The sequence below is a fragment of the Leptonychotes weddellii genome, chromosome 10 (assembly GCF_054177405.1).
Source record: "Leptonychotes weddellii isolate Sample4059 chromosome 10, ASM5417740v2, whole genome shotgun sequence".
NCBI classification, from domain to species: Eukaryota; Metazoa; Chordata; class Mammalia; order Carnivora; family Phocidae; genus Leptonychotes; species Leptonychotes weddellii.
Genome location: NC_138378.1, coordinates 9,832,100 through 9,858,941, shown reverse-complemented (window position 1 = coordinate 9,858,941; position 26,842 = coordinate 9,832,100). Strand labels below are relative to the sequence as shown.

The window sequence follows — 26,842 nt, the reverse complement described above, 5'->3', positions numbered from 1 at the left end:
AGGCTTCTGTCCTCTGCATGGATTGGCGCTTTCCATCATTGTTGTAATTACTGAAACAGTGGCCTAACACTGCCTCCTCGTACTCTTCCATTCTTTAGTCCAAGCTGCTCTTGGGAATCTATGTAGTAAATATACTAGCTCTTTCCATCTTAACAGCCCTTCAAGTGTGTGATCTCCAAAGCCTTTTTAATAGCAAGATGGTCAAGAGAATTACAACAAAAGCAGAGAGTAGTTGCCTGTTTAGTACAATTGTTCCCATTATAAGGTGAAAACTAACATTTACTTCCTCTTATAAGAAAGAACGCCAGGGTATTAATATTCTGCTTGCAAATTAATGCCAATTTGTTTACATCCTTTTATCATTGAGACATTTACATATATAAGCAGGCTCTGCTCCTTAACAAAAGGGGAACTGAAAAACTCATGAATGTTTATTTTTGCAGTTAAAAAGGAAAAAGACAAAACCAAACCAAAAGAATTTGTTAACAGGTGCCTTGAGAGAAAGCATTCTTAATGCCAGTGGCACATCTTGGTCTTCTGTAAGTTTCCTCAGTGGCTGTGGCTTCCACCTCTGATGAAAGTGAGCCATGGCATCAGCTGGTACAAGACATAATGGACACATAGGACTGTAATGTGTAATAAAGCAAGTATTTACATTAAGCACAATACAGCAATTTATTTAGATGCTTAAAATGAATACAAAGGGAAATAAAGATCACAAAATTATACATACTACAACAGTGTGTCATATATTAGATGGTATAAATGAATACACCAGGGTGGTGTTTAACTAAAGATAAAACTAAATATCCAAAATGCAGCACTCATTGGTTTGCTGCTTCAACACAACACACTTTCATACAGATCTAAAAGGTGTCAAAATTAGTAGCTGCAAAGTCAATTCTTGCATGTGATTTTTTAGCTTAAAAGATTTCAGAAAACAGATCTGAAATACCAGTTTTTGTTTCTGTCAGCTGTAATGTCAAGGATATTCAGAACAAGAAAAATTCTATAATACAAGAGAGTCCAGATATATATCTTATGTGGCTGGCCTCTGTTGCAAGATTGTACAAGGTTATGTGCAAAAACTAAGTCTGTCCAAAAGTCCATACTAGCGCAGTTTCAAGCTTTTGCTAGGTAAACTAGATAGAGCGTTTATTACACAGCAAGGGCAACACTAAAAAAAGAAACAAATCTAGGATGGGTACACAATAACAATATCATAGGCATCACTTGAATAGGTCTAAAAGACTGTACAAATATACATTTCAACTATTCAGAATGAATACATGAAAAAAAATTGATTTTCCCCAAAGTCTACTATACACATTGGACTGGTAGCTTGAATGTTGGCCCTACACTACCGTGTGAATCAGGGTAACGCTTCCCAAGAACATCCAACCAAACATTTTACAGAGGGAAAGAAATGTCGAGAAGGCAGATAAAATAAACCTCTGCTTTTCCTCATGTGCGTTCATGAGCCACCAGCTTATTGGTTGTTCACATTTATTTACTGTGTCTGTCACAGCAAGTTCTGAAGCAAGATCAGCCAATCGTGTGTCACAGACTTAGAAATAACCACTGGGATTAGCAGTGGCCATGTATCCCTACAGCCCGATGACCCAGCACTCAAAAGGCAGTACCAGTCAGAATACAGCTTTGCAGTCCTACCGAAAGGAGAGCAGAGCTCCAGGCTGCAGCAGGTCACCGATGCCTGAGAACCTGGTACTTAGGCCTGCTGGCTGCTCAGTTTCACTCCGGTTAGGCTGCCATGCATTGGCTCAGCAACCCCATCAGTCATGTTGTCAAACTGCTCCCCATCCTCACTGTCAATTGTGCTATTCTGCCACTCAATCTGTGGGTTAGATAAGCGCTCATCATTTTCAGATGCGTTCTTCCACTGTGACTGGTCCTTGGACCAAAACCCTTCAACTTTTCCATAGGAACTATTCTTCCATTTCAACTGCTCTCTGTCACCTTGCATGGTAGCCTTTTTTTTGGCAGCTGGCTTACTGCTTCTTGCATCTTCACTCTGGGAAGACTCATCAGACCAGGTTCCTGCTTTCATTTCACATGTGTTGTCCTCAAAGTCTGACACTTGTTGGGAACCAGGGCCACTCTCAGATGGAGAAGCACCATCTTTCCACTCAACAACATCATCCTGGTCAACCTCACTGTCAGAAGCATCATGCATCAGTTTGGTTGGTTCCTCAGTCAAATGAATAGTTTCATATTTTGAACCATCCTCCTCTTTTTGGTCTAGCTTCTCCTCAGATTCTAAAACATCCTCAGAAATGACCTTCGGTATATGTTCCTCTGGGTTATCGTTAGAGATTTTAGGCTCAACTTCAAACACAGGGTCAAAAGGGCTACCACTTCCATTGGATTCTTCCTCCAAATTTTCAAAACTGTCTGAGGAGCTGTCCTCCTCCTTCCCAAGGCTGAGCTTTTTGTCAGCAGTTTTACTAGCATTGACTCTGGAATCCTTCTCGTCATGATTCTCAAACAGCCACTCAGCATCAAAATCCATCTCGTGCTTCACTTTGTTTAGTTCTTTCATGTTGAAGCCCAGTAACACACCAGGCTTGTACTTTTCACAGTCTCGGACACACTTCTTCCTCTTGTTACTAAAATGGGAAGCAATGTCACTCTTCCACAACCACAAACTGGCGGCCAGCTTCTCAATTTCTCTCCTGGTGGGATAGGGCTGTTTGTTAAAATACTTCGTTAGGAAGCTTTTCCTGGCTTCATAGGAATCATCTTCATGACCCTTGGGGTCTAAAGCTAAAACAACAGGCTCCTCAGGCTTCTCTTCAAAGAAGCTGGGCGAATCGCTATCGTCGTCTAACTTTCGCTTTTTCAGCAAGGGAAATTCCACTTGCTCGTAAGTGCGCTTGACAGGTGCCAGGCCCGGTGACTGATTAAGCCGAGAGGGTGCATTTGTCTTATCCTGGCCATTCTGGGTTTTTCCAACACCCCTGCAGTGAACGAGATGCAGAGTGATAGTCGAGGCGGTCATGTTGCTGGTGTACACACCAAGGCAATGGATGCATTTGTAGGTGAGCTTTTTTTCCACGGGATGAACCGTCTGAATAACTTGGTGCCTCTCTCGTAGGTGATGTGCAAGTGCATCAGATATGGGTCCTTTTAGGATTGAAAAGCAAAGAGGGCAAAGGGTTTTCCCAACATCTTTTTTATAGGGCACTGCAGCTTGAGGTGAACTTTTAACAGGGATATCTGCCTTTTCCTGAACTTTTGGCTGTGGCTTTGGAGGAACTGGAGGGTTATTTTGGGCATGGTAAGCAACAGATTCAGCCGGGGCATCCCTCAGGTTGTATGTGGTTACCAGGAGATGGATATTAGTGTGACTACCCTGCTGCAATGTCAAATCAAAACTCAAAGTGGAATCTGTTTTAGGTCCCATCTCTTCATCAATGTGAACCATCCGCATGTGTGCCGCCATCTTTTCCACATCGTTGAAAGTTGAACGGCAATATGGACAAGACAGACCATGAATTAACATATGGTTGAGCAGGGTATCTGTGGGCAAATAGCGATTACAGTAGAGGCATTTGCTAGTAAAATTGTGTATTTTCATAATGTAGTTGGCTACTGCTGGGACTTTCTCAGCTTTATGTTCTTTTTCGAAGTGCACACTATACACATTTTCAGGAAAAAGCTCATTACAGATTGTACATATTTTCCACTTTTGAGTTGAGGAAGTATTGGCTGGGGGAGGGCCCGTGGCAGCTGCAGTAGGTTTGGAACTGGACTGACCTAATACTCTGGATGCCTGTGACTGGGAGAGGGAGGGAGACTTTAGCTGGCCTGCTGAGAGAGAAGAAGCATTAGCAGCCTGCAGGGAGTATCTTGCTGGTGCCTGGGACCTCTGCTCTGACCCAAGCCCGTAAGATCTTCCATTTCCACTTGGAAGTAACTGCTTCACAGACTGAGACTGTTGAGGGATGGAAACTGGTGCGTTGCCACCTAGACCCAGTCTCATTGACTGACCAACGCCATAGCCCTGGCCTACAGATTTGACTCCATAGTTATTTTGCTGTAGGTGAACATTGGACATCATGTTGACTCCTGTAGAATTTAAGTTAGGCTTTGGTATTGAGAGTCGATTTACCATCTGCTGTGATGGCAAAGACCGGACATTTCCAGAAGCAAGGGAACCAATTCTTGACTGGAGTCCCATGCCCTTCTTCTCTTGAGGTTTGGGAGCAATTAGCATCAAGGGTTTGGATCGGGGAACCACCACATTTGTGTGCCCAATCATGGCAGTGACCTGATAGCCTATGCGTTCATGGTCTTCGATGACGTGTTGTACCAAAGCTTCGTAGGACTTTGGCATGAAAAGGCATCTCTTGCAGTGAATACTACTCTCTTCCCGGGCATTTGAACCTAAAGGGACTGCACCGTTGAGTGACTTCTCACCTGCCTTTGCTATGTAAGGCGCTGCCACGTGCTGAAAATGTTCCCTGTAAATGTGCTTCCTAACGATTTCATAAAGAGGATCTCGGTAAGTGCACTTCTTACAGTAATAAACAGCTTGTTCTACACTGTCAGCCTGCTTAGGTTTAAGGCCATCATTTTTGCTTTTATCTTTGAAAGTGCTGAGGCTGCTACTTGGTGCGCTGGCATTTGGAGCATGAAATATTTTAATGTGTGTTTCCAAAGTCTTTTTGTCTGCATTGAAGGTACAGTAGGGGCAATTAAGGAGAATCCTATTTTCAAAGTCTTCACTATGGACATTCCGGAAATGACTTTTGTAGGCAGAGAAGAATTTTGAAGAAAATGGACAAGCACTGCAGCAAAAAGGTTTCGTCCGGTAGTCCTAAAGAAAAGACAAAAACTGGAATTAGAATGCCACTTCAGGAAGGTAGTAACAGGTTCTAGATTTTTTCCCCCAGATGTTCTCTATTTTTAATAGAGATATAATGTTATTTTTAGAACTGAAACTCTGTAATGCACGGATATAATTTTTCTCCTTTTGCAAAACTAATTTGTAAAATATAAACCCAAATGAGAAAGCTGTTTTAAACCAAATTTTTATTTGGGTCCCAGAGTATTAAAAAACCCCTCAATTCTAAGTTTCCCCTCAATGCTTAAAAAAGATCAAAGTCACATTTGCTGACTGGTTTTAGAGAAGCCAAAGACAAATGGCTTCAAAGATAAACATTTTACAGTTAGAAACGACAAGAATAAACACTGTGAAATCAGTCACTCCATGAGAATCAGTAAAGTTGCGAAAGGTTGTTCAGATTTACTGTTCGGTAAAACTCAGGGCCCAGAGTGCTGTAGTGCAATTAGGCAGTAAGATATAAAGATACGCCCTTTGTCCCTCCCATCATGGAAAATCTTCAAAAGTCTCAAAACTTTTTCCCTCTGATCAAAGTACAGTGTAGTATTTAGATTTCATTACTGATCAAAAAGCTACTGATTTGAAGAGTTGGCTTTCTTCTATAAGCCATGATCTCTTTTCTCAAGCAAGAGCAGCTTCGAAAGAACTAATGAAGTGAGAGCTGCTTTGATTCAAATTAAGAAGTTAAATAAAAATTTCTTTCCTACAGACTATGAGGAGTGCATGATGTTAAAAATCCAGTAAAGTATTGCAGAATATACTGATATCAGAGAGCAACTTCCAGAATTATGCTCATTAGCACTTGCGCAGTTTGTCCTTTGAAGACCAGTGAAACACAAGCTGGGCAAGAGATTATCTTTCCTCCCTAGAAACCAACTTTGTTTCAGATACTGGTTTGACACAAAATAAAATACTCCGCTTCTCCTTAAAGCTCAACCCCCTATTTAAATGTGTTAGAATGTAAAGCTTTGGGATTTGTAAAAACGAATTAAGTGATATGTCCCACTGGAAAGCTTTTACATTCAAAGACTTCTGGTGCATACCTTTTTTCCCTGGGGTATGGATAAGAAAAAACGAGGTAACTATACTCTCAAATTTCTGAGGCAGAGTTTAAAAGTACTGCCAACGTTTAAAATTCCTGCCCAAATATATTCCGATAAACAGATCAATAATTACAGAACTACAATCACTACTGAAATAGGTAATAGTAAAGTCTGCAGTGACAATCACTTCTCCCTGTAAGACAGGAAACACCACCTACCTATATCACCTTCTCTGTCACATTTTTTCACCTGCTGACACTTGCTGGCATCACTGGTGCCTTGGACTACCTAATAGTGTTTTTAATACCACTTTGTACAAATTTAAGTTATACCTTTCTGTCACTACTGTCCTATAAAGCCACCCATCCCCTTCCCCATGTGCTGGCTTAGCAACCCCAGGGGTTGGATGATACCAACACAGAAAAAAACACCCTCTCCAGAAGTAACATGAATTGTGACAGACACAAAAAAATGATGGATGGCCTAGATGAACAGAATGTTGGAGGGTAATTTCAGAAACAGAAGAGCCAAAGTACTGCTGATACATTGTTGATATACAGCAGACCTTAGAACATTTAAGTAACAAAATTTCCTATTCTTACACTTGAAGTTTCAGTCCAACAACAAAAAAGACAAATTCTTCCTAGTTTTCCCTGCCACTTAGGAAAACAAATAATCAGGGGCGCCTGGGTGGCTCAGTCGGTTGAGCGTCTGCCTTCGGCTCAGGTCATGATCCCAGGGTCCTGGGATCGAGCCCCGCATCGGGCTCCCTGCTCCGCGGGAGGCCTGCTTCTCCCTCTCCCACTCCCCCTACTTGTGTTCCCTCTCTCGCTGTGTCTCTCTCTGTCAAATAAATAAATAAAATCTTTAAAAAAAAAAATAAAAAAAGGAAAACAAATAATCAATTTTGACATTTTCCATACAAGGTTGCTGCCCACAAAACAATGCTTCACTATGACAGGCCTAGAGCTGAAAAGGGAGTATACCAAGGATGTAGCCATTTGGGGAAGTCCCCTGTGCTACTTACCTGATTTTTTGTAAGTGAAGGGTCCCACAGTCCTACATCCTCCCATGTAGTGTTTTTCAAATAAAAGTCATTAGGTTCAAACTGTTTAAAATCCTAGAAAACAGTGAAAAAAGTTTACAAAAACACAGTGATACTAACTCTAGCCCAACCTTACTTAGAAATCCCATCTCTTAACTAGAGCTAAGACACACAGAAAAACCAACCCCACCAAGAACTAAACTAGGAATGATAAGGCTCTTAGGAAATACAAAAAGGCATATGGAAGTTGCATTCTACATTTTCTAACAACCAAACATTCCCCTAATGGTCAGCCAGGTTTCCAAGGAAACTACTGGAAGTTCTAATTAAGTAAAAAATTCAGACACATATTAATACCAAAGCTCCTTTCATTAGAGTATTGTAGCTCATCAGTTGTAGTATTAGAATGGAGTATAAGCTAGCAATGTTTGCTTACAGCACCATGGATGCGATATTCTGTTTCTGAGGGGAAAAAAGGGGTCGAAATGGACTGGGAAGAAAACTCAGGATTTCTGAATCCGCAAAAGGAAGAAAGCAAGCTATTCGAAGAAAAGTAAGCAGTATTACGTCAAATTTATACTCTTACGTAAAAATTTAATGGCCCATTTTCCCCCCAGGCCAGGAAGATAAAAAGTCTTAGGAAAAAATTCCCCTTGGCTGCTAAAAGATTCACAGTTCAGTGTGGCAAAATCAAATACGTATAAATTCCAGAGTATGTAATGGGTGTAATAATGGGAGGAACACGTCAAATGCAGGATAGAAAAGGTACCTTAACATTTGCATTATTTATCCTTGTGCAGATTACTCCACTGAGTGCAAAGTGGAAACAGATGGACTGTTTCATCGGGCAGAACTACCTGAATCTGAGGGGCTGGAGAGGCAGTGAACTTCCACACTGGGGATAACATAACTAGAGAAGCCCACTTTTGAGAAGCTTCAGTCTTCATGATATACCCCTCAAGTATTATTCATGGGAATCAGGAAAAGAAAACCTGTTGCATGAAGGAAACTGTTTTTTAACTTTTAATTCCATCCAAACATTTACTGAATGCCTATTACGTACCCAGCACTGTGCTAGGTGCTGGTTATACATGGATGGACAAGGTGGTTATGGTCCCTTGCCAGCTGGAACTTAGAGGCTAGTGGGGAAAACAGCTTTAAATATTTCAGTCAGAGGCTTTGACCAACTAAACCGCAAGACCTGGAGCAATGAGATCTGGAAAAGGAGACCAGTACACTGGCTATCCCACAGGGCTGTTATAAAGCTCATAGACAAAAGGTTAGAAAAACAGTTTTCAAAAGTCCAAACTGTTATACAAGGGGAAGATAATAGTGCATGATGGGTCAGAAGGGCCAACAAATGCTCAAATCCTAAGCAAAGAGACAACAAGCACCCAAACCACCATGCCTCAACAATGAGAAGGTCAACCAGAACACTCAGGCATATCAGAATGAGAACAGGCTCTGGAGTCCCGCAGACAGACCCTGCCATATGCTTAGCTGTGAGGTGGACCTAGATCTTTACTGGTTCTTCATTGTAAACTGGAGATAAGAATTCCTACATCTCCCCCAGGGGTTGTTCTAAGAATCTGAATTTAGAGACAATTCTAAAGCACCTGAAGTGTCTGACATGATACATCCTCACCAGTAGAACTGCTTTTGTTTCATGATGCAAAGATGAAAAAGCCCATTTTAGGGAGAAGGGAACAAGTTAGGTCAACTGAGAAAGCTCTGGTGAAGCTAATGCTGCAGTTACAATTCAGAATCACAACTAAGAATTAACCAATCCCGGCTGCTGACACAAAGTAATGGATCAGAAGCTGAGTCATGTTAAAATTAAAAAATGGCATGCTACTTACTTCTATGTGTTCTTTACAGTATTCCAACCCAATGTCACTAAGTATTTTTTTCACAGTTTTCCGGGCTTTTCTTAAACTGCCAAGATTGTTGACAGGAAGTTGGAACATAGTTTCTATTGGAAAAAAAAATTTAAGTCAAGTCAAAACACGTACAACTTGTAATATTTCCTAGTTCCACTGACGGTAGGACCACAAACCCTGGCCCGCTGACCAAGAAGGTGAGTGGATACCCTTATCTAGTATGTTCTGATTACTTAAAGCAGGCAGGCAAAGTAAGTGCTCTCTGATCTTTTCTATTTTTAACAGGACATTTTATGTTATAGATCAACTATGAGTTTAATCTGGCACAATTCTAATTAGAGTTTAAGTTCATCACCAAACTGGTTTTTTTAAAGTTGAGAATTAGGTTAATAATACCAACCGATTATCTTAAAATCGAGTGTGAGTGCTTTTCTCCTTGTGTTGTTGAACCTCTGAAAATAGAAAAATGTTCACCATTTCAGCATCATTATCACAAAATTTTGAGTGCCAGGGAAAAGAAGTTTTTGTTTTCTGGGAACTGTCCTGCACATTACTGTGATGATCTTAAAGAAATATCCTTCAGTGTTTCCAAATACTATCCAAACTAAAGACACTCCTGGTTGTGTACCTCGCCCCCCCAGCCAGCACCACACCTGGACAAAGGCACTCAGCATCAGGGCAGATGATAACTGTGTTACAGACTTTAGGGGCTCCTCTTGAAAAATGAAAAGCTTATATGTATGTGTGAACGAACTGAAAAATTATTTAAATGACCTAATACATTAAAGCACAAATTTAGATCCACTTCCCCAAGTTCCTTAAAAAACAAAAGTTAAAATAAAATTAGTATTTGTATGGCTTCCATGTGACCATAAATGTATCCTATAAAATACGGTAAGAATTTATCAATGTAATAATCCAAATAAATTTCGTAGAATATAAAATAGTTCCAAAAACCAAAACCAGAGGCAAAAACCCAAAAGCCAAAGCAATAGGAATTAAAGTTTAATACACACAAATCTGGTGTTCTAATAAAGGCTGTTACTCTATAATACCACTACCATTTGTAAGTACAACCATAATCAACTAATCTAAATGTAACACAGCATCATGTTACCTCCTTTATTATTCTAATCCAAAAATCAATATTAACTATGAAAAATGGAAGAGTGAAGCCTACCAAAACAAACAACTCCTACAAATTCTGAATTTGGCTATGTCATCAGAACTTAGAAGTTTCAAAATATTCTACATGAAGTATAATTGAGGCCAAGAAAGAATGCATTTCACTAAAAAACACGGATCAGCCTTCCCATCCTCAGCAGCTAAGAAGCACGACTATGTGTCCTCTATATACTCTGCCATCCAACAATCTGCATATGACTTAATAAGCGGACTCAGAAGTCACTTTGGTTACTAATTAATGTGCATTCAAAGCCAAATCCATTATTCCTTGTGGAAATTATATTGCTAAACTGTTTAAACCATCTTTCTGAAAGTTTTAAATCAGTTGCTTAATAAAACTGTTCCCACAACCACGTCAGTTAGAGAGAACTACCTGACAGCAATGTTTCAGAAATACTGAAAATGTTACAGGCTAATTGTGAAGAGACCGGGCATCAAAACAGATGCCCACAAATGCCCCAGCCTGAGAAGAGACAGCTTGTTTCTCTATTCATTTCATAAACTCTCTGTGGGCCCAAATTCAGCAGTTCTTTTGGAACTTCCCAAGTCAGTCCTGCTTCACTTCAGAGGAGAGATAAGCCCAGAAGACAGCCATTACTGCTTTCCCCCGCCTCCTGCTTATACGCAGCTCAACATCTCAGCAAAAACAAATACACAATGATTTGGAAATGTCACCACCACTGAAGTCACCAGTCTATACAGAAAACACCCAGGGAATTAAATTGCAGCCGGGGATAAAGGAAAACTCATTCTCCTATGGACAATACATCGGGCATTCTAAGTGCCCACCACCCAGAGCTAACCAAGTGGTTTTAAGACCTCCAACTGAAGCATCTCACTGCATGGTAGGTACCCAATTTATACATCTACAGTTCTGAAAATGTGAGTATGCTCATAAACGAGCTTAGTTACAAGAAACTTGTAATTTATAAAATGTGGGTATTTCAGCCATGGAGTAAATCTCAAGTTTACTTAGGCTGAATTAAATAGGCATATAAATAGTGAACACTGCTTACCAGAAAATGTTGTACAAAAATGTAATTTTTTTTTTTTTTTATGATTAGCAACTAGGAGGGAACCTAAATTAAAGTTTACACTGAAAGATGTAGAATATTCTAAGATTAGTGGCATTGTTAATGGATCTGGGGGAATTCTATCTGCCCTCTTCCCCAGATGGAGGTACCCTCTATGTATTTGCTTATGGAGGTCACTTAAGATTTCGTCCATCTGGAGCTAGAATAACACATTCATTCATATGTGTTAGCATCATCAAAAGCATTTACAAAGACCCTTGTTTAAGTTAAACATTCTTTATAAACAGGCATACAGTGTAAAAATATAAGCAAAGAAGGATCCCTCCTACTCCTATCCTCCAGCCACAGAGCTCCCCTTCTGGAAGGGGCCACTGTTACATCAAGCTTTTCTGCAACAAACCAAAGATTCCTTCAAAGAACATCTCCAACAAACTCTGTGAATGTTAGGATTATTATGGGTGACAAGATAAAGAACTCAAGGACTCTATGTTGTTTTCCCCAGCCTCCTGCTTGCTGTTAAGAAAGAACTTCAAAGGGTACCTGGGTGGCTCAGTCAGTTAAGCACCTGCCTTCTGCTCAGGATCCCAGGGTCCTAGGATCAAGGCCCACATCGGGCTCCCTCAGGGAGCCTGCTTCTCCCTCTCCTGTTCCCCTCCGCCTCCTTGTGTTCCCACTCTGTCAAATAAAAGCTTTTCTTTTCTTTTCTTTTTTTTTTAAGGAAACAACTTCAAATCAGCAGCTGGCTTCAGGGTTCATCAATGTTATCTCTTTGATTCATACTTGAAAACTTTTACAAGAATTACTCCTGGCCTCCTCTGCACCACTCAAAAGTCCTGTTTAGAAACCTGGACAAGGGGTCCATACCATAAAAGTGACTGAGGGGCATGAACAGAGTAAACAGGAAATCAACTGTCTGAGATTAAGGGCTGATTCCTCACTTTTGAACAGAGAGAGAGCTAAAAACAAAATATTGACAATAATTACTCTTAGGAAGCAAGATGCCTTACAATAAGGTCAAAAACTGTCTAGAGATGGGCTTTCTCTCCAGATTTGTCCCCAGGTGGCTAGTCCTTTCTCTTGAGGCTCCTTGCCTGTCAGAACGGCCATTTTCACCAGGTCAGCACCATTATCCCAACACCAAGGAGAGCTCCTTCAGTCAAACCATAAACCTTTCAGCTCATAACAAAAAAGGGGAAAATATCCAATTTAACAGAATGGAACCACTGTTCACCTGTTTATCAGTCATTTTTGAAGAACCTATACTCTGTCAATGTGCTGGGAATAGAGAGATGAACAGGACACAGTTCTTCCCTGCAACAGTCCATCATGTCTAAGGGATGGGACCTAGAGCACACAGCAGGCACCTGTGCACTGGAGTAAAGAAGATGGCTGTTTCTGCTGCCAAACTGCTTCTTGGAGCCACCCCTGGTGCAAATGATGTGCTGTTAGGTGGCCCTTCCTCCATTACAGCAGAGTGTATATGAGTCAGGTCCACCCATCAGAGTATTCTACCTCTACAGACACTGACCGGAAGAACTGGGTGTGCCCCAAACAAGGTTGACAGTGATGCTGAAAAGGACTCAGGACCTGCTACTACATGGAGAAAGCAGAGGGAGGGGAAAGACTCCTATTCAGTAACACTTGAAGTCCTCAATCCAGCTGTGCCTGACAGCCCCTGCCAAAGACTTTTCCTAAACAAGAGCCAAGTACATGACCACTTTTGCTTAAACTTTGGTTCATGTTCCTTGCACCCAAAAGTCTTAGCAGACCCACTGGGCAGTGGGACACAGAAGAGGAAGTGAACACGAGAAAAGATGGAGAACTTTATGCTAAGTAATTACACTTGTGAATCAGGTCTAGTAGAAGAATAACAGTTTGTTAGGAAGACACAGGTCTTCTGAAAGATGCTTTGGCCCCTGGTTTCATTAATCAAAAACAAAAACACTGTATGAACAGTCAACCCCCCCCCCCCCGCCTTTTTTTAGAGACAGGGGGAAGGAGACAGGCAGATCGGTGTAGGTGGACGGGCAGAGGATGAGAGAGAATCCCAAGCAGGCTCATGCACAGTGCAGAGACCAACATGGAGCTTGATCCCACAACCCCAAGATCATGACCCGAGCCTAAATCAAGAGTTGGATGCTTAACAGACTAAACCACCCAGATGCCCCTCCCCTAAATCTTTTAGAATATTAGAAAGGGGGCGCCTGGGTGGCTCAGTCGGTTAAGTGTCGGGCTCTGCACTTGGCGTGGAGAATGCTCAAGATTCTCAACCTCACCCTCTGCCCCTCCCCCACTCAAAAATAATAAAAAAAGAACCGTTAAAAGATTTGGGGGAAAGCTCAATGACCTATTAATAATAGAGTTAACATTTGCAAGTATTTTATTAACTGAAAATAAGTAGCATTTGGGTAAGCATATGCCATCTGATGAACTAGACTTAAAAATACCAGTTTTTGAGAATGATTTAAATTCACTGCTGAATGATTCAGCCACATTCCTTCCTATTGATCTTTGTGAATTATACCCACACCTACTGACGGGGTCCAAAACATTAAAATTTTACTAATAATCCTGGCCAAACTGCTACTCATGTGCTGTCTTAGAAAGCAGGAGTCAGATGGCAGAAATGAAAATCTGAGATCTGTAGCCCCAGGCTAGAGATGAACTGAAAACACATACAAAAGACTGATCAAACACAGGTTTCTCTTTCCCCTCCAAATTCCAAAACCAAAAATACTCCTTTACTCCACATACGAAGAGAAATGAGGCAGGATGAGCCTGTCTTATGAGGAAATATCTATAGGCTGAACCTGTACAGGCAAAGGATAGCAGCACCTCAATGACAGTGAACTTCATTTGAGCAAAGAAGTCATTATCTGAGGAACATAATTATAATCATTTATGAAACAACAGCTCTGCCAAAAGGCTTGGATCAAGTCAGGTGTTGTACTGAGGCTCTTCTGGGTCAGGAAGACAGAGGGGAACCCGAGAGCAGACGGTTCTAGTTTAGACGGCTCAAGGCAAGGTTTGCAGGACCTGATGTACCAACAGTCAGTGAAGTTTGTCTATGTATATAAGGTCCCTTGCAAAGGGATCAAGGATGACATCATTTAGTCTCTGTTTTTAGGGGCAGAAAGAAAGCAGAAAAACATTTATAACTGTGCCCACAGAAAGTTAAATCAAAAAAACAAAAAACCCCATAAAACCTAACCTTAAACCTTTGACCTGGCACAGTTAATCAAACAAGCCAGGAGAAAAAAAAGCCTCCAGATCAAACTTTTCCAGATTATATTTTAAGCTACTGCAAGTGTGGATGTAACATGGCATCTTCCAGGATATAATTCTTCATATTTTTATGTGCATTCTTGGGTTTCCCAAGTTCTTAATAAGAACATACGGTACTAATTTAACATGCTAGCAAGTACAGAAGTAAATATGATAGCATGCCCTAATTTCCATCACCTGCAAGTATAACTCCAACTTTCTCATATCTGGGAACTGAAATCTGAACGTATACCAGAGTGACAACTAATGCATCAGTTATATCAGTGAATACAAATTTACAATTTTCATAAGAAATTTTACACTGCATTGAGAGCTAGACAGGAATGGTTCCTTCTTCCCAGTAACACCTAAACATAAGCTGCTTAGTCTAAACCAGTGGTTTTCAACACTCCCCCACCCCCCTTTTAAAGAGGAAACCCTTGTTTCTAAACAAATCTTAGCTGAATTATAAAAAAGATAAAAAGTGGAGGGGCTCAGAGGTTGAAATGGAAAGAGGAAGAAGGAAAAGTTCTCAGTTCCTAAGTATCTCCTTGAAATAGTTACTTGTCTAAACTAAGCTTCTAATGCAAATTTATGCCAAGGTGACAGTCGTCTGAAATGTAGAATCGGGACCTAGTGGACAATCAACCAAAGCAGGAAGTTTGATGGCTATAGCAGAATTCCAAAAGTTTACTGAAAATCTCCCCTAAGTAAAATTACAGTCTGATCAGAGTATGGTTGTCAGAAGCCCACAGTAAGCCTAAGGATTAGAATACAGTTTATACTTTGGTGTTGTCTTTTAAACATTTCTACATTAAGCTGTAAAGAAAAACACACATCTGAGAAAATCTTTTACTGGGGGTAGGGGGAGGGATCAAAGGCTGGAAATAATGCCATTACCAGTGAAGAAAAAGAGCAGTTGTATTTTCTATGTTAATAAAAATTGGGAAGACATTCAAACTACTACAATATAGACAGTTTCATTTTTGGTAACATCATAAATACAAATTTACATGTAAGAAGAAATTCAGATCCTTGATATTAAATCAAGAAAACAAAGTATTCTAATGTCATGCAGATGCAAGTAGTTCTATAAAGACCTTATAAGCCTGCACTGGGCTGTAAGGGTCAGATATATTTGAAGTTTCTTTAAACCACTAACTAAAAAGTACTGTTTTGTTTTTTAAGAGGCACAGACATTTTAAGAAGATTCTCCTAAATCTTCATGCTATCCATGATGGTACTTTTTTTTTAAAACAGATTTTGTGATGTCTCTGTGGAAACATTTAGGATCCATTAAAATAAAAACTAGGCAGAAAGAAAACATTTCCTTACTTATGTGCTCACTTTTCCTCCTACCACCGGCTCAGCAACATATTTAATACCTGTCAATATCACTGAGTAAAACTGTGGTCATTGTAAAACACTGTTTCTTTTTATAATCAGTAAGTGCTTATCTTTCCTGACTATTCTGGGATCAGAAGCAGTGACCAGAGATACCTTATTTGTTTTTTAAGGGTGTTACTAAGTCCTACATTTAAACTAAACCAGTTGTAAAGAGGTTTATATGTTTGCATTTTGAAAAATAAACCCGTAAAGCCTTTCTAGAACCCTCCAATGAGTGAGCAAGTTCAGAGCCCAGCGCCTACATTTGATCTGGAAGCATCCTACTCAATCTTTAAAAAACAACAGCAGCAGCCAACAACCACCACCACAGTCCTAAACAGAAGCAGCTAATCTTTCAATTTCCTATAAGCTCGGGTAAAAGACCTTGCAGATGCCACAGGCTCTCCACAGAAAGGCAGCGCTAATTGTCTCCTCTCTTTCTCAATCCCAAATACCACAGAACAAGTAACTGACAATCCAGAGGCAGAATACTCTTCTGGATTAGCAGATAAAACTGTGCAGCATGACAGTGGTTAAGAAAAGAAAGTTCAGACTCCTTTCTCTTAAGTAATGGAAAACGTGCAGTAGGGTTGAGGCTCAAAAGGGGGGCTTATTTGGAAAGCCCAGGAGGGTTAGGAAAACTACTTTGCAAATGAAGACACACATGTACCAAAAGCCAAATTTGAATAATGAACGCCAATTATTTTGCTTAGGTTAATCATATTAGAACACTGTTAATAAAGACAAGAAGCCGGCAGATAATGTAACCAACTTCTGTTTTCTTCTATACTTATCTACTAACTGCACTGACTTTTACTATTCTCTAATAATAAAAAAATCCCAATAGAGTTAATTGTGTCAAATACAAAACTGTCTCCAGAAAAAGACACTTTGATTTTCTTCAAGTTTTCCCCAAATCAATGATTAAATTCCGTAAGTTTTTATACTATTTTTTTTTTTGGTAAGTAGACTTGTTATTTATGAAAGGCAAAATGAGTACATTTACCTAAATATAGCATCCAGTAAAGCAATGCTTGGTCATAGGAATACTTTTGGCCACAGTCTATAAACAATGTGTGAATCCCTTCCACAAGTAGCCCTGCTCATAATCTAAGACTCTTTCTCTGCCTGATCACCTCAAGTGAGTGGAGCACAAACCCCGCCAGGCAGCTTGTTCCACACGGGACAGCTCTGTTCACAAGCCCACAGTTCTCAGTTCAGCTACAGAAATCGAATTCCCTAGCCACAGAACAGCCTTTCACATTTTTAAGACCCTTCCTCCTTCCCTCCCAAGTCTTCCCCCTTCTCCAAGTTAAGCACGCTCAGTTCTTTCCACCATTACTCCTGTTATCACAGGAGCCAATCTCCAGTGGATGGGCTCCAGTCTGTCTATCTCTCTGGTGCCCTGAATAAACTTATTCCAGATGTGACACAATCACAAGGTCAAGTGGGACAACACTTCTCTAGTTCTAGATATTTTCTTAAAAATTTTATTATTTTTTTTATTATTTTTAGAGAGAAAGAGAATGTGGGGAGTGGGGGAAGGGAGAGAAAGAATCCCAAGCAGGTGCCGTGCCGGGTGGAGGGCCCAATGCGGGGCTTGATCCCACGACCCTGAGATCATGACCTGAGCCAAAATCAAGAGTTGGGTACTTAACTGACTGGGCCACCCAGACATCCCTAAAATTTTATTATTTTTTTAAAAGTAATCTCTATGCCCAACGTGGGGCTTGAACTCATGACCCAGAGATCAAGAGTCATATGTTCCACCTACTGAGCCAGCCAGATGTGCCCTGGGTATTATTTTTAAATTAATGTTCCTGAAAGGTGCACTGTTTTGGTGGCAGCCACTTTACACATATGACAACAATCAACCAAGATCTTTTTTTTAAAAAAATAAATATGTGTTGCGTTTTTCAGTATTAGGTGGTTCAGTTCGTGGGAACAAAAATTTTCTGTACTGAATCCACGTCTGGTTAAAAGGGAAGTTAACTATCAAGTCTTTAAATATCGTCTCAATTAAAGGGGCATGAACATTGTGATTCCAAAATGTAGCACTGTGAATCACTGAGAGAACCAAAGGATTGCCTCATCTAAACTCTTCTCATTTTACAGATTAGCAACTGAGGTGAAGCAACTGGCCTAAGGGTGATCAGCTTGTCTGTGACAGACCTGGGTCTCAAGGTCATCTCCAGATCTAGGATGCAGCGCTCCTCCCATTACCGTTGTAGATGAAGCTCTGATCTCAGACATTAAAGGTAAACAAGAGCATGTTAAATACATACATCTGAAAGTGCCACAACTTCATACTCAAGGTTGAAATGACCTTAAACAAGTTCAACCAAACTAGTTCAAGAGATGAAACAGATTAAGAATACATACACATCTCAGGTCAGACGGTCCCATCAGATCCAGAGCTCTGAGACCACTTGCCTGAAGTGCTCTTAACCATCACTGGATGCCAACAGTCAATAGATAGTCACAACGGAAAGATATCCAAATTGTAATAATACCTTGCAATATGAAAACCACAACCTTGGTATCCCTAAATAAAACAACAGCTTTTCAAAAACAGATGTATCCTATGTCTCTCTTTTATCACCTTCCCATTATCAATACTCAAAACATGCTATTCCAAAAATTGCTTGGGAAAACAGAGGCTTCGGTGATCCTTCTTTTTCTGGAGAGTAGGGTTAGGCAGGAGGCTAGTCTGCTTTCAACTACCTTTTAGACTCCTTTTTGCAAATAAAGTTCCATTTGTTTTTATTACAAAAGCAATTGGGAAATAAAAACATACATCTACACAAAAACCTGTACACGAGGGTGCCTGGGTGGCTCACAGTCAGTCAGGCGTCTGATTCTTTATTTCGGCTCAGGTGGTAATCTCACGGGTGGTGAGATCTAACCCCTTGTTGGGCTCCGCCCTCAGCTTGGGAGTTGGCTTGAGATTCTCTGCCTCTGCCCTTCCCCATGGGCTCACTCTCTCTCAAATAAATAAAATCCTAAAAAAACCAGAAACACCAAAAAAACCTGTACACGAATGGTCTCACAGTAGTCATTAATACCCAAGAAGAAACAACCCAAACTCCATGAACTATTAAATGATAAATAAAATGTGGTATATTTATACAGTGAAATATGATTCAGCCACAAAGAAATGAAGTGCTGATATATGCTCCAACACGGATGAACCCTGAAAAATTATACTCAGTGAAAGAAGTCAGTCACAAAAGACCACTTATTGTATGATTCCATTTACATAAAAGGTGCAGAACACGCAAATCTACAGACACAAAGAGTAAAGCTGCCAAAGGCTAGAGGAACTGGGGACAGCAGAGGGCAATTAACTGCTCATGGGAACCGGTTTTTTTTTTTTTTGTGGGATGATGAAAATACTCTAAAATTGACTGTTGTGATAGCTGCACAACTCTGTGAATATACTAAAAAACATCAAATTCTACACTTTAAAGGGGTGAATTTTATGGTGTATGAATTACATCTCAGTAAAGTTGTTGCAATTGGGCCTAACAGACTATAGATAAGGCAAGGAACACAAATAATTATATGTAAAGAGTTAACACTGGGTATATTTATCCTTCCAGATTTTTATGCACATGTAATTTTTCTTTTAAAAGGAAATGAATCTTAGGTATCTCAGCATTTAGTCATGCAGCAAGAAAACCAATGCTGCCTGAAAAGTTTTTAATTTTTAAGAAGTGCTTTCCTTCCCACAGGTAGATGCTAGCCACAAGCGGCTCTTCATCACGTAAAACGTGGCTAGTCTGAGCTGAACGGAGATATGCTTTTAAACTAGTTTATTTTTATTGTGGTAAAATGCACATAACATAAAATTTACCATCTTAAGAATTTTTAAGTGTATGGGCGCCTGGGTGGCTCAGTTGGTTGAGTGACTGCCTTCGGCTCAGGTCATGATCCTGGAGTCCCGGGATCGAGTCCCGCATCGGGCTCCCTGCTCGGCGGGGAGTCTTCTTCTCCCTCTGACCCTCCCCCCCTCATGCTCTCTAATAAATAAATAAAACCTTAAAAAAAAAAAGAATTTTTAAGTGTATAGTTCAGTGGTATTTAGTCATACTATCAGGCTACCATCACCACCACCCATCTCCAGAAGTCTTTTCATGTTGCAAAACTGAAACTCTGTACATTAAACAATAACTCCCTTCTCTTCTGCACTGGACAACCACAATTCTACTGTCTCCATGATTCTGACTACTCTAAGTACTTCATGTAAGTGGAATCACAAAGTACTTGTCTTTTTGTGACTGGCTTATTTTACTTGGTATCATGTCCTCAAGGTTTATCCATGCTGGAGCCTGTGTCAGAATTCCCTTTCTTTTAAAGGCTGAATAATATTCTATACCATCTTTGCACCATATTTTGCTTATCTGTTATTCTAAGGCTGAATAATATTCCACGCTATATGTACACACATTTTGCAGGTGATGGGACACTTCGATTACTTCCACCTTTTAGCTATTGTAAATATTGCTGTGAACATGGATGTACAAATATCTCTTCACATGGTAATTCTATGTTTCCATAGTGGTACTACCATTTACATTCTCATCAGCGCACAATGTTTCCTATTTCTCCACATCCTCACCAACACCTGTTAATGTTTTTTTATAATAGCCATCTTAATGTGTATGAGGTAGTATTTCATTTTAGGTGTGATCTGCATTTCCCTAATGATTAGTTGATACTGAGCATCTTTTCATTTGCTTATTGGCTACTTGTATGTCTTCTTTGGAGAAAGGTCTATTCAAGTCCTTTGCCCATTTGAGATATGCTTTCACATGTAAAATATACTTGGGATTTCCAAGGCTTAGTATTAAAAAATGCAAAACGTCTCATAAATACCTTTTAAAAATATTGGCATGTTGAAATAATACTTTGGATGTACCAGGTTAAAAATATATTAAAATTATTTTCATCTTTAAATTAAATGTTAACATTAAATGAAATTAAATGTTAAAATGTGGCTAGTAGAAACACAGATGAACCTTGAAGACATATGCTAAATGAAATAAGCTGGCCACAAAAGAACAAATACTGTGCTTTTACTCATATGAGATACTGAAAGTGAAATTCAGACAGAAAGAAGAAGGTGGTTGCCAAGGGCTGGGTGGAAAGAAGAATGGGGACTTGGTGTTAAATGGATGTAAGATTCAGTTTTGTAAGACGAAAAAAGTTCTGGAGATGAACAGCGGTAATGGTTGCATGACAATGTGAGTGTACTTAATAACAAAGAACTTTACACTTAAAAGTCGTTAAAATGGTAAATTTTATCACAATGAAAAAAATTTTTTTTTCAATGTGGCTACTGGAAAATATAAGGCAATAGTACTGAATATGGAACCAAATAAGGTTTGCTCGTAATTTTATCAGCAGGATAGTGTGGGTTCAAAATTAGAGGCATTTATCATTGATGACTCTCTGCCAAAACTATGAATATTAAGCATCTGTTTTTTTTTGAACAGGACAGATCCTCTAAGAGCAAGTCCTGGATGTAACATAGGAACTTTGAAGGACTTTAGAAATAATTTCCAGACCATTTTGGACAATATTAAATGGATGACTCTATGGTAACATTATTAATGCTCCCCGCCCCCCCCCCAAATCTTAGAATTCCCTTTCCTAGCAAAAATGCTCTACTCCAAGAGGCCAGGAACAGAGGAATATATCACTTCTGTCAATGTCAAAGGCTCCAATTCACTCTGCCTTAACTAATAGATTTAATCCAGCTGGGGTTACTTTAATAAGTTCAACTATTTTTTGTTTTGCAGAAGTGAAATGATTCTAGAGCACGTAGCAGTAAAGATTTTCAAAGAATTTCCATGTATTAAATTTTTAAATAACCTTAAGTTTCTTTCAAACAGTTATAAGGATAGAACTGCCAAAGAGGAGAGGTCCTAGGAAAAATAAATTAAGAAACCTTTTCAAAGATAACACAATGATGACAATTTAATCTTGGCAAGTTTTGTTTTCTTTCATGTGGTGTGGCTCATTAATATCAAACCAAGAATCTAATGGGAAATAAGCAGCCCCATTCACCACCTTATCAATCTCCAAAATTATAATTACACTGTGACTTAAAATTTGTTTTATTTTAAATGCTCATCACAGGTGACTTCAGATTTAGGAAAGTATGACCTGAAATTATAATTGATACAGTATGGTAAAGAAGTATTTATGTCTGTAAATTACCATTATGAATCATTTTTCAGCAGAGATTAATTTTCCTGATCTCAAATGATGGAATTACGAACCCTTAAAATATGCAGGAACACAAGGGTGCCATCTCTTGATCCAAACCAAAGAAGTTCTATTAAGAAGATCCTCCTTGTTGTTTTTTCCCCCTTGCTAGGTATCTAGCATCTACAGCAGTGGCTGACACATGGCAGGCACTCAGTAAATGTAGACTAAGGAAAAGCCCCTTCCTAGAAAGGACTTACAGAGATGACACCCCATAAATATCTACAGGAAAAGAAGCAAACTGTCAGATGTGTCACAAACTGAATGCTCTGAGGTTTCATAAGAGGGAGAATTCACTCTCAGCAGGGGAGCTCAGGAGAAGGTGGAAGTAGATGCTAAGCTGGGGCCACTACGTTAGTTGAGAATCTGCATTCACTGCAAAAAAACACAACAAAAAAACAAAACTTGCTGGCACAGTTCTAGAGGTGGGACAGCAAGAAGTTCTATGAACAACATATAGAGTCCAGAATGGCTGCTATGCCAAGCTTCCGAGTAATAATGAATGACAGGGTTGGGAGGGTAGGTTGGGGATAGGATAGAAGCCTTGAGTGTGCAGCTAGAGTCTGGTAGGCACTGAGGAGGTGCTGCAGACACTGAAGGAGAGAAAGGATACAATTCTAACAGCACTTTAAGAGAATTAATCTGGCCCGTATGGCAGGTCCCATTACAAAAGGCCTAGAGGAAGTCCATGTGGAGTGAAGTACCTGACCTAGGCAACTGTCAGAACCCCCAGAGCTGAGTTTACACCCACCTCAGACCCACACAATCTGAAAGGTCTGCAAGATCACCGGAGCAGAGCCTTAGGTGTAAGACAGTAAGATGCTGAAGTGATGGCAAAAGGAAGATGAAATTCAAGGGTGAAGCCTACAGCCTACATCAACATTTGTGTTTCCCAGTAAAGCTATATTGTTTTCATGAATAAAAATTCAGCTGACCTATCAGCTACATGTAAAATTTTTACCTCACAACTTCAAATTTCTGTTAACAAGTAGGGTGACACAACACAGTAAAAGCTTTCCTCTGCTCAAAAGACAGACGGTACGATGTAGTTATTAAGAACACAGTTCCAGAGCTGGGCAGATTTGTGTCCTTACTTAATCCTTACTCTGCCACTTACTAGCTTTGTGAACCCAAAAATGTTACTCAACCTCTGGAGGTCTCTTTCCTTATAGTATATGCAGAAGAACACGATTCCATTGTTCAACTCCAATGCCAGAAAGATTAAATGAGATGCTGCCACAGTTAACACTTAAAGCAGTTATCATTATCATTATCTTAAACCAGATCAGATACTAGAATAGTCACTTTGAAAATTATGAGCTCACGCTATGGTATAATCTTTTAAAAAATATGGACTATTAATCCTGATAAACAGATGTGGTTGCCATATATTTGTTCCTAGACACATCATAATGTGCATTCACACACATAATAGTGTTTTACATTTGTGAGTTAGCATAATCTTAACTTTATAAACTCTGTGGCACTTAAAACGCTTATGCAATAGAATATCTGCAAGTACCTACAATAAACCTAGGTGACTTAAAGTCACACAGAAACATCAAGGTTATGATCTAGATTTTGCATATTCATTAAAAAAAAAATATGTGGGTCACTTCTAAGATTTTCAGACTAAAAGACTAGTGCCTACAACCGGAAACTATTATGTTGCTGTTTATCCCGTTACTTGGAAGTATTCAGATTTTAGATGAGAATCCTAGCTGTGACCACCAGAATTTACAGAACGCTAATGGAACCAATGGCTTTCAGGGTGTTTTGAGAATGTGCTGAGACTATGATAGAATATATGCATGGAGGAGAAGATGACGCTGGAGGGACAAGATGAAAGCTGAGCAACTGAAGGTGTGCTCCCTAACCCTTTATCAATTTTACATAGTGAAGTTCACACAGAATTTTACTTGAAAGGAAGAAAGATGCCTCACAGCTTACCAAAAAAAAAAAAAAAAAGGTTTGAGACTATCTCTAACACCTTAATCTAGCTTTAAAGAGTATGAGATGGGGAGCATTTCCTAATTTGCTGTTTGAAGTAGGCATTCCAGCAAGGCAGGGACATACCATGGGGAATGACCGCAACACCTTGCCACCCATGTAAGAACTCCATAGCGGAGCACGACTGTTGTCAATACAGGTGGACAACCTGGCTAAAGAGAAATGTGAAAAAGGGAAATCAATTCACAAGTGGGGACCTAAGAAGACATCCAGATATGTCCACTTACAATCATTTCAGTAGCACGTCACTGGTCTGGTCATCTAAATGGCATAAGACACAAAGTAGGTTATTTTTAATTCCTTAATGAGAAATTTCCATGCTCTATCAAAACTACTCCGAAATAATTTTCCCAGAGTAAGGGAAAGGTTCTTTTCTCCTCATTCATGAATAACAGAATAGTTTACTTGAATCACCTCAAGTTTTTCTGAGTGATCTCCTAGGAGTTAAGGCCTAATAGGCAAAGCTTTCTTTGTAGCAGAAGCATTATTCGTGTAGCAGGCTTTGCCACTTGGTGGCTCAACTCTTACACTTTCTGCAGAGAAGTTTTTCTTGGTGTTGTTTTTAAGCCTACCTGATTGTGGACCAGGACTTTGAGCCGACTGCACAGGACACTCCCCACCGCTTTCATAAGAGCAAGAATTCTAACTGTTGACTTACGTTTACAACCCCCAATTTAAAATTTTAATGAATTCTTCCATATTTCCGCTAGATAGAAGTTTCTTCAGATATACCAGATTTCAAAAGAAACCATTCATTCAGGTTCTCATTTGTTGCCAGTTCCCACCAGAAAAAGCTGCATGTTTCAATGGAAGCACAGCCTTCCACAAACTCCTAAACAGAGCCCAGAGGGTTCAGAAAAAGGAAAGGCAGAACGGCAAAAGCCAGCAATTATCTGTCTAAGCAAAAATAACTGTTCAGAGGAAAGAAAGAACAAGACTGCCCTAAACCAAAACATTGGGAAAAGCGACAGGACCCTAAACAAACTTTCTTTTTAGATCCTTGTACAGGCAACTTCAAACCAGACATGTGCTGCTTCAACTAACCACCCCTAGCACAATTTTTGCCGGTACTCTCTTGTTGGGGGTGTGGCCAGCCTCTGACTGTCAAGGCCATTTAGGATCCTTGGGTATTCACGGACACACAAGCACAAAACAGCACTACCCAGTTATGAAGCATTCATGTGACCCCCATGAGCCAAAGAGCACAAGGGAACCCTACAAAAGCCTGTGTTCAAGCACAGGCTTAGCATGAACACATTCTGTGGCTCACTTCATCATTGCATGTCACAGTGCCTTGATTTCCCCACTTGTGAAACAAGGACAATCCTAAGAAAATTGAGAATGGTTTAAAAAATGCTTGGCAAATAAAATGGGCATGCCATTAATATTACCCTAAAGGCCAGCAAAGAGGCCTTTACACTTACAGCTCACCCTTCTTAAAGGCATCAACCAAGTCATCGGAGAAGTGACACATAAACAGAAACAACCCACAGCTGAGTGACTCAATTACAAATCTACACCCTTACTGGAGAGGGGAGTTAGGACGGTAGGCATTTATTTTTAATTCTAAGGGATGGTCAAACAATGCACAAGTCTCCTACAGATTGCATGCATGTTTTTGAGTTAAACCTTAAATCTTAAACCGCAGTACGTGTTCAGGGCAGTCTTCCTTAGTAAACTCTATCAAAAGCATTTACGCTCTCCTCTTAATTTCCAAACCTTTATTTCTGGAACTCGGCTGCAATCCTGGAGATTTCATTATTTCTCAAGCTGTGGTCTTAGAACTAAGCTAGGGATCCATAAAAGCAAGGAAGCTTGAGAGTGCATTTCAAAGAACTACAGGCAGAGGACGACTGAATGCATACATGGAGATGAGAGAACTCAGAACCGAAATAGTGAAAAGAACTTTGCATTTTACACTGATTAGAAAATGTATGCCCTCAATCAAAACAGTTCCTGTATATAGTTGGCTCACATTTTATCTGTGACTTCCTAATATAGACAAACACATCACATTATAATCAAGTTGATATATATATACCAATCTGAGAAGCCTGATAATATGTGAGGAGAGCCTTCTTCCAGTGAAAGAGAATATGGATTCTCATTCAAGATGACTCCTTAACTGCCAGATATCAAAGGTAGGTCACAACCAAAACACAGGTACAAGGAGAACTAAGACACAGAAAGACTGAGGGAGCACAATCATCCTTCCCCTCACTTTGTAATTAACAGGATCAGGCAAACAAACTATAAAAAAACATGAAGTCATAATGGAACCATGGCCATTCATGCTGGGCAAAACAAGGATGGCTTCTTTTACAAAGTCTCTCAACGATTAAGGCAGAAATGAGTAAACAAGAAACAGCTTCTACATTCAAGGTATCAATTCAATTAGTGTGGGGCTTTGGTTCTCACCAGTTTCAAATGCCAAAAGTTTCCAAACTAACAACATAAAATGTATAACTGACAGTGATGCACACCAGCAAAATATGGCATTTGTTCTAGATTTAACGCCACAAGCTCTTACAAAACTAGGGGAAGTTTGCATGATGCTAAGAACATGTCAAGCTCTGTGACTCTACAATTAAATTATTTACTCAGGGGAGCAACATTTTACTTAATGTTCATGCTGTTTAGGCAAATAAATGAAAGTTAAACTCCCATGGAAAATATTTTATCTTCTGGAAGACGTAACAGACTTTAAAGGGAAAGCCCTTTTGGAAGTTCAGGATGAACACATAGATTATTACACAATAGTACTGGGCATCTTGGTGTAAACTACAAATTAGCTTCTAATCTTATAAAAATTTCCATTTTTTGGCTACTTTCACATCATTTTGCAAGTTATCTCA

The 26,842-nt window shown here is 39.7% G+C and overlaps 2 protein-coding genes across 6 annotated transcripts in view; one reads left to right on the top strand and one right to left on the bottom strand.

The window, feature by feature from the left end:
• Positions 1-18,241, top strand: part of BCAS4 (breast carcinoma amplified sequence 4) — an 84,452-nt gene extending 66,211 nt beyond the window's left edge. The window contains exon 5 of the mRNA XM_081832593.1: positions 17,820-18,241. Within this exon, the coding sequence (XP_081688719.1) occupies positions 17,820-17,831 (12 nt within the window). The 3' untranslated portion in view covers positions 17,832-18,241. The remainder of the gene's footprint in view (positions 1-17,819) is intronic.
• Positions 651-26,842, bottom strand: part of LOC115944600 (activity-dependent neuroprotector homeobox protein) — a 30,597-nt gene continuing 4,405 nt past the window's right edge. For 4 of the 5 annotated variants that reach the window (XM_081832587.1, XM_081832585.1, XM_081832588.1 and 1 more), the window contains 3 exons: positions 8,815-8,927; positions 6,938-7,030; positions 651-4,840 (listed from right to left, as the gene is read on the bottom strand). In XM_081832587.1, the coding sequence (XP_081688713.1) occupies positions 1,730-4,840; positions 6,938-7,030; positions 8,815-8,922 (3,312 nt within the window). In that variant the 5' untranslated portion in view covers positions 8,923-8,927 and the 3' untranslated portion in view covers positions 651-1,729. Of the gene's footprint in view, positions 4,841-6,937; positions 7,031-8,814; positions 8,928-9,235; positions 9,288-26,842 lie in introns of all 5 variants that reach the window. The other variant, XM_081832589.1, reaches the window with a different exon arrangement.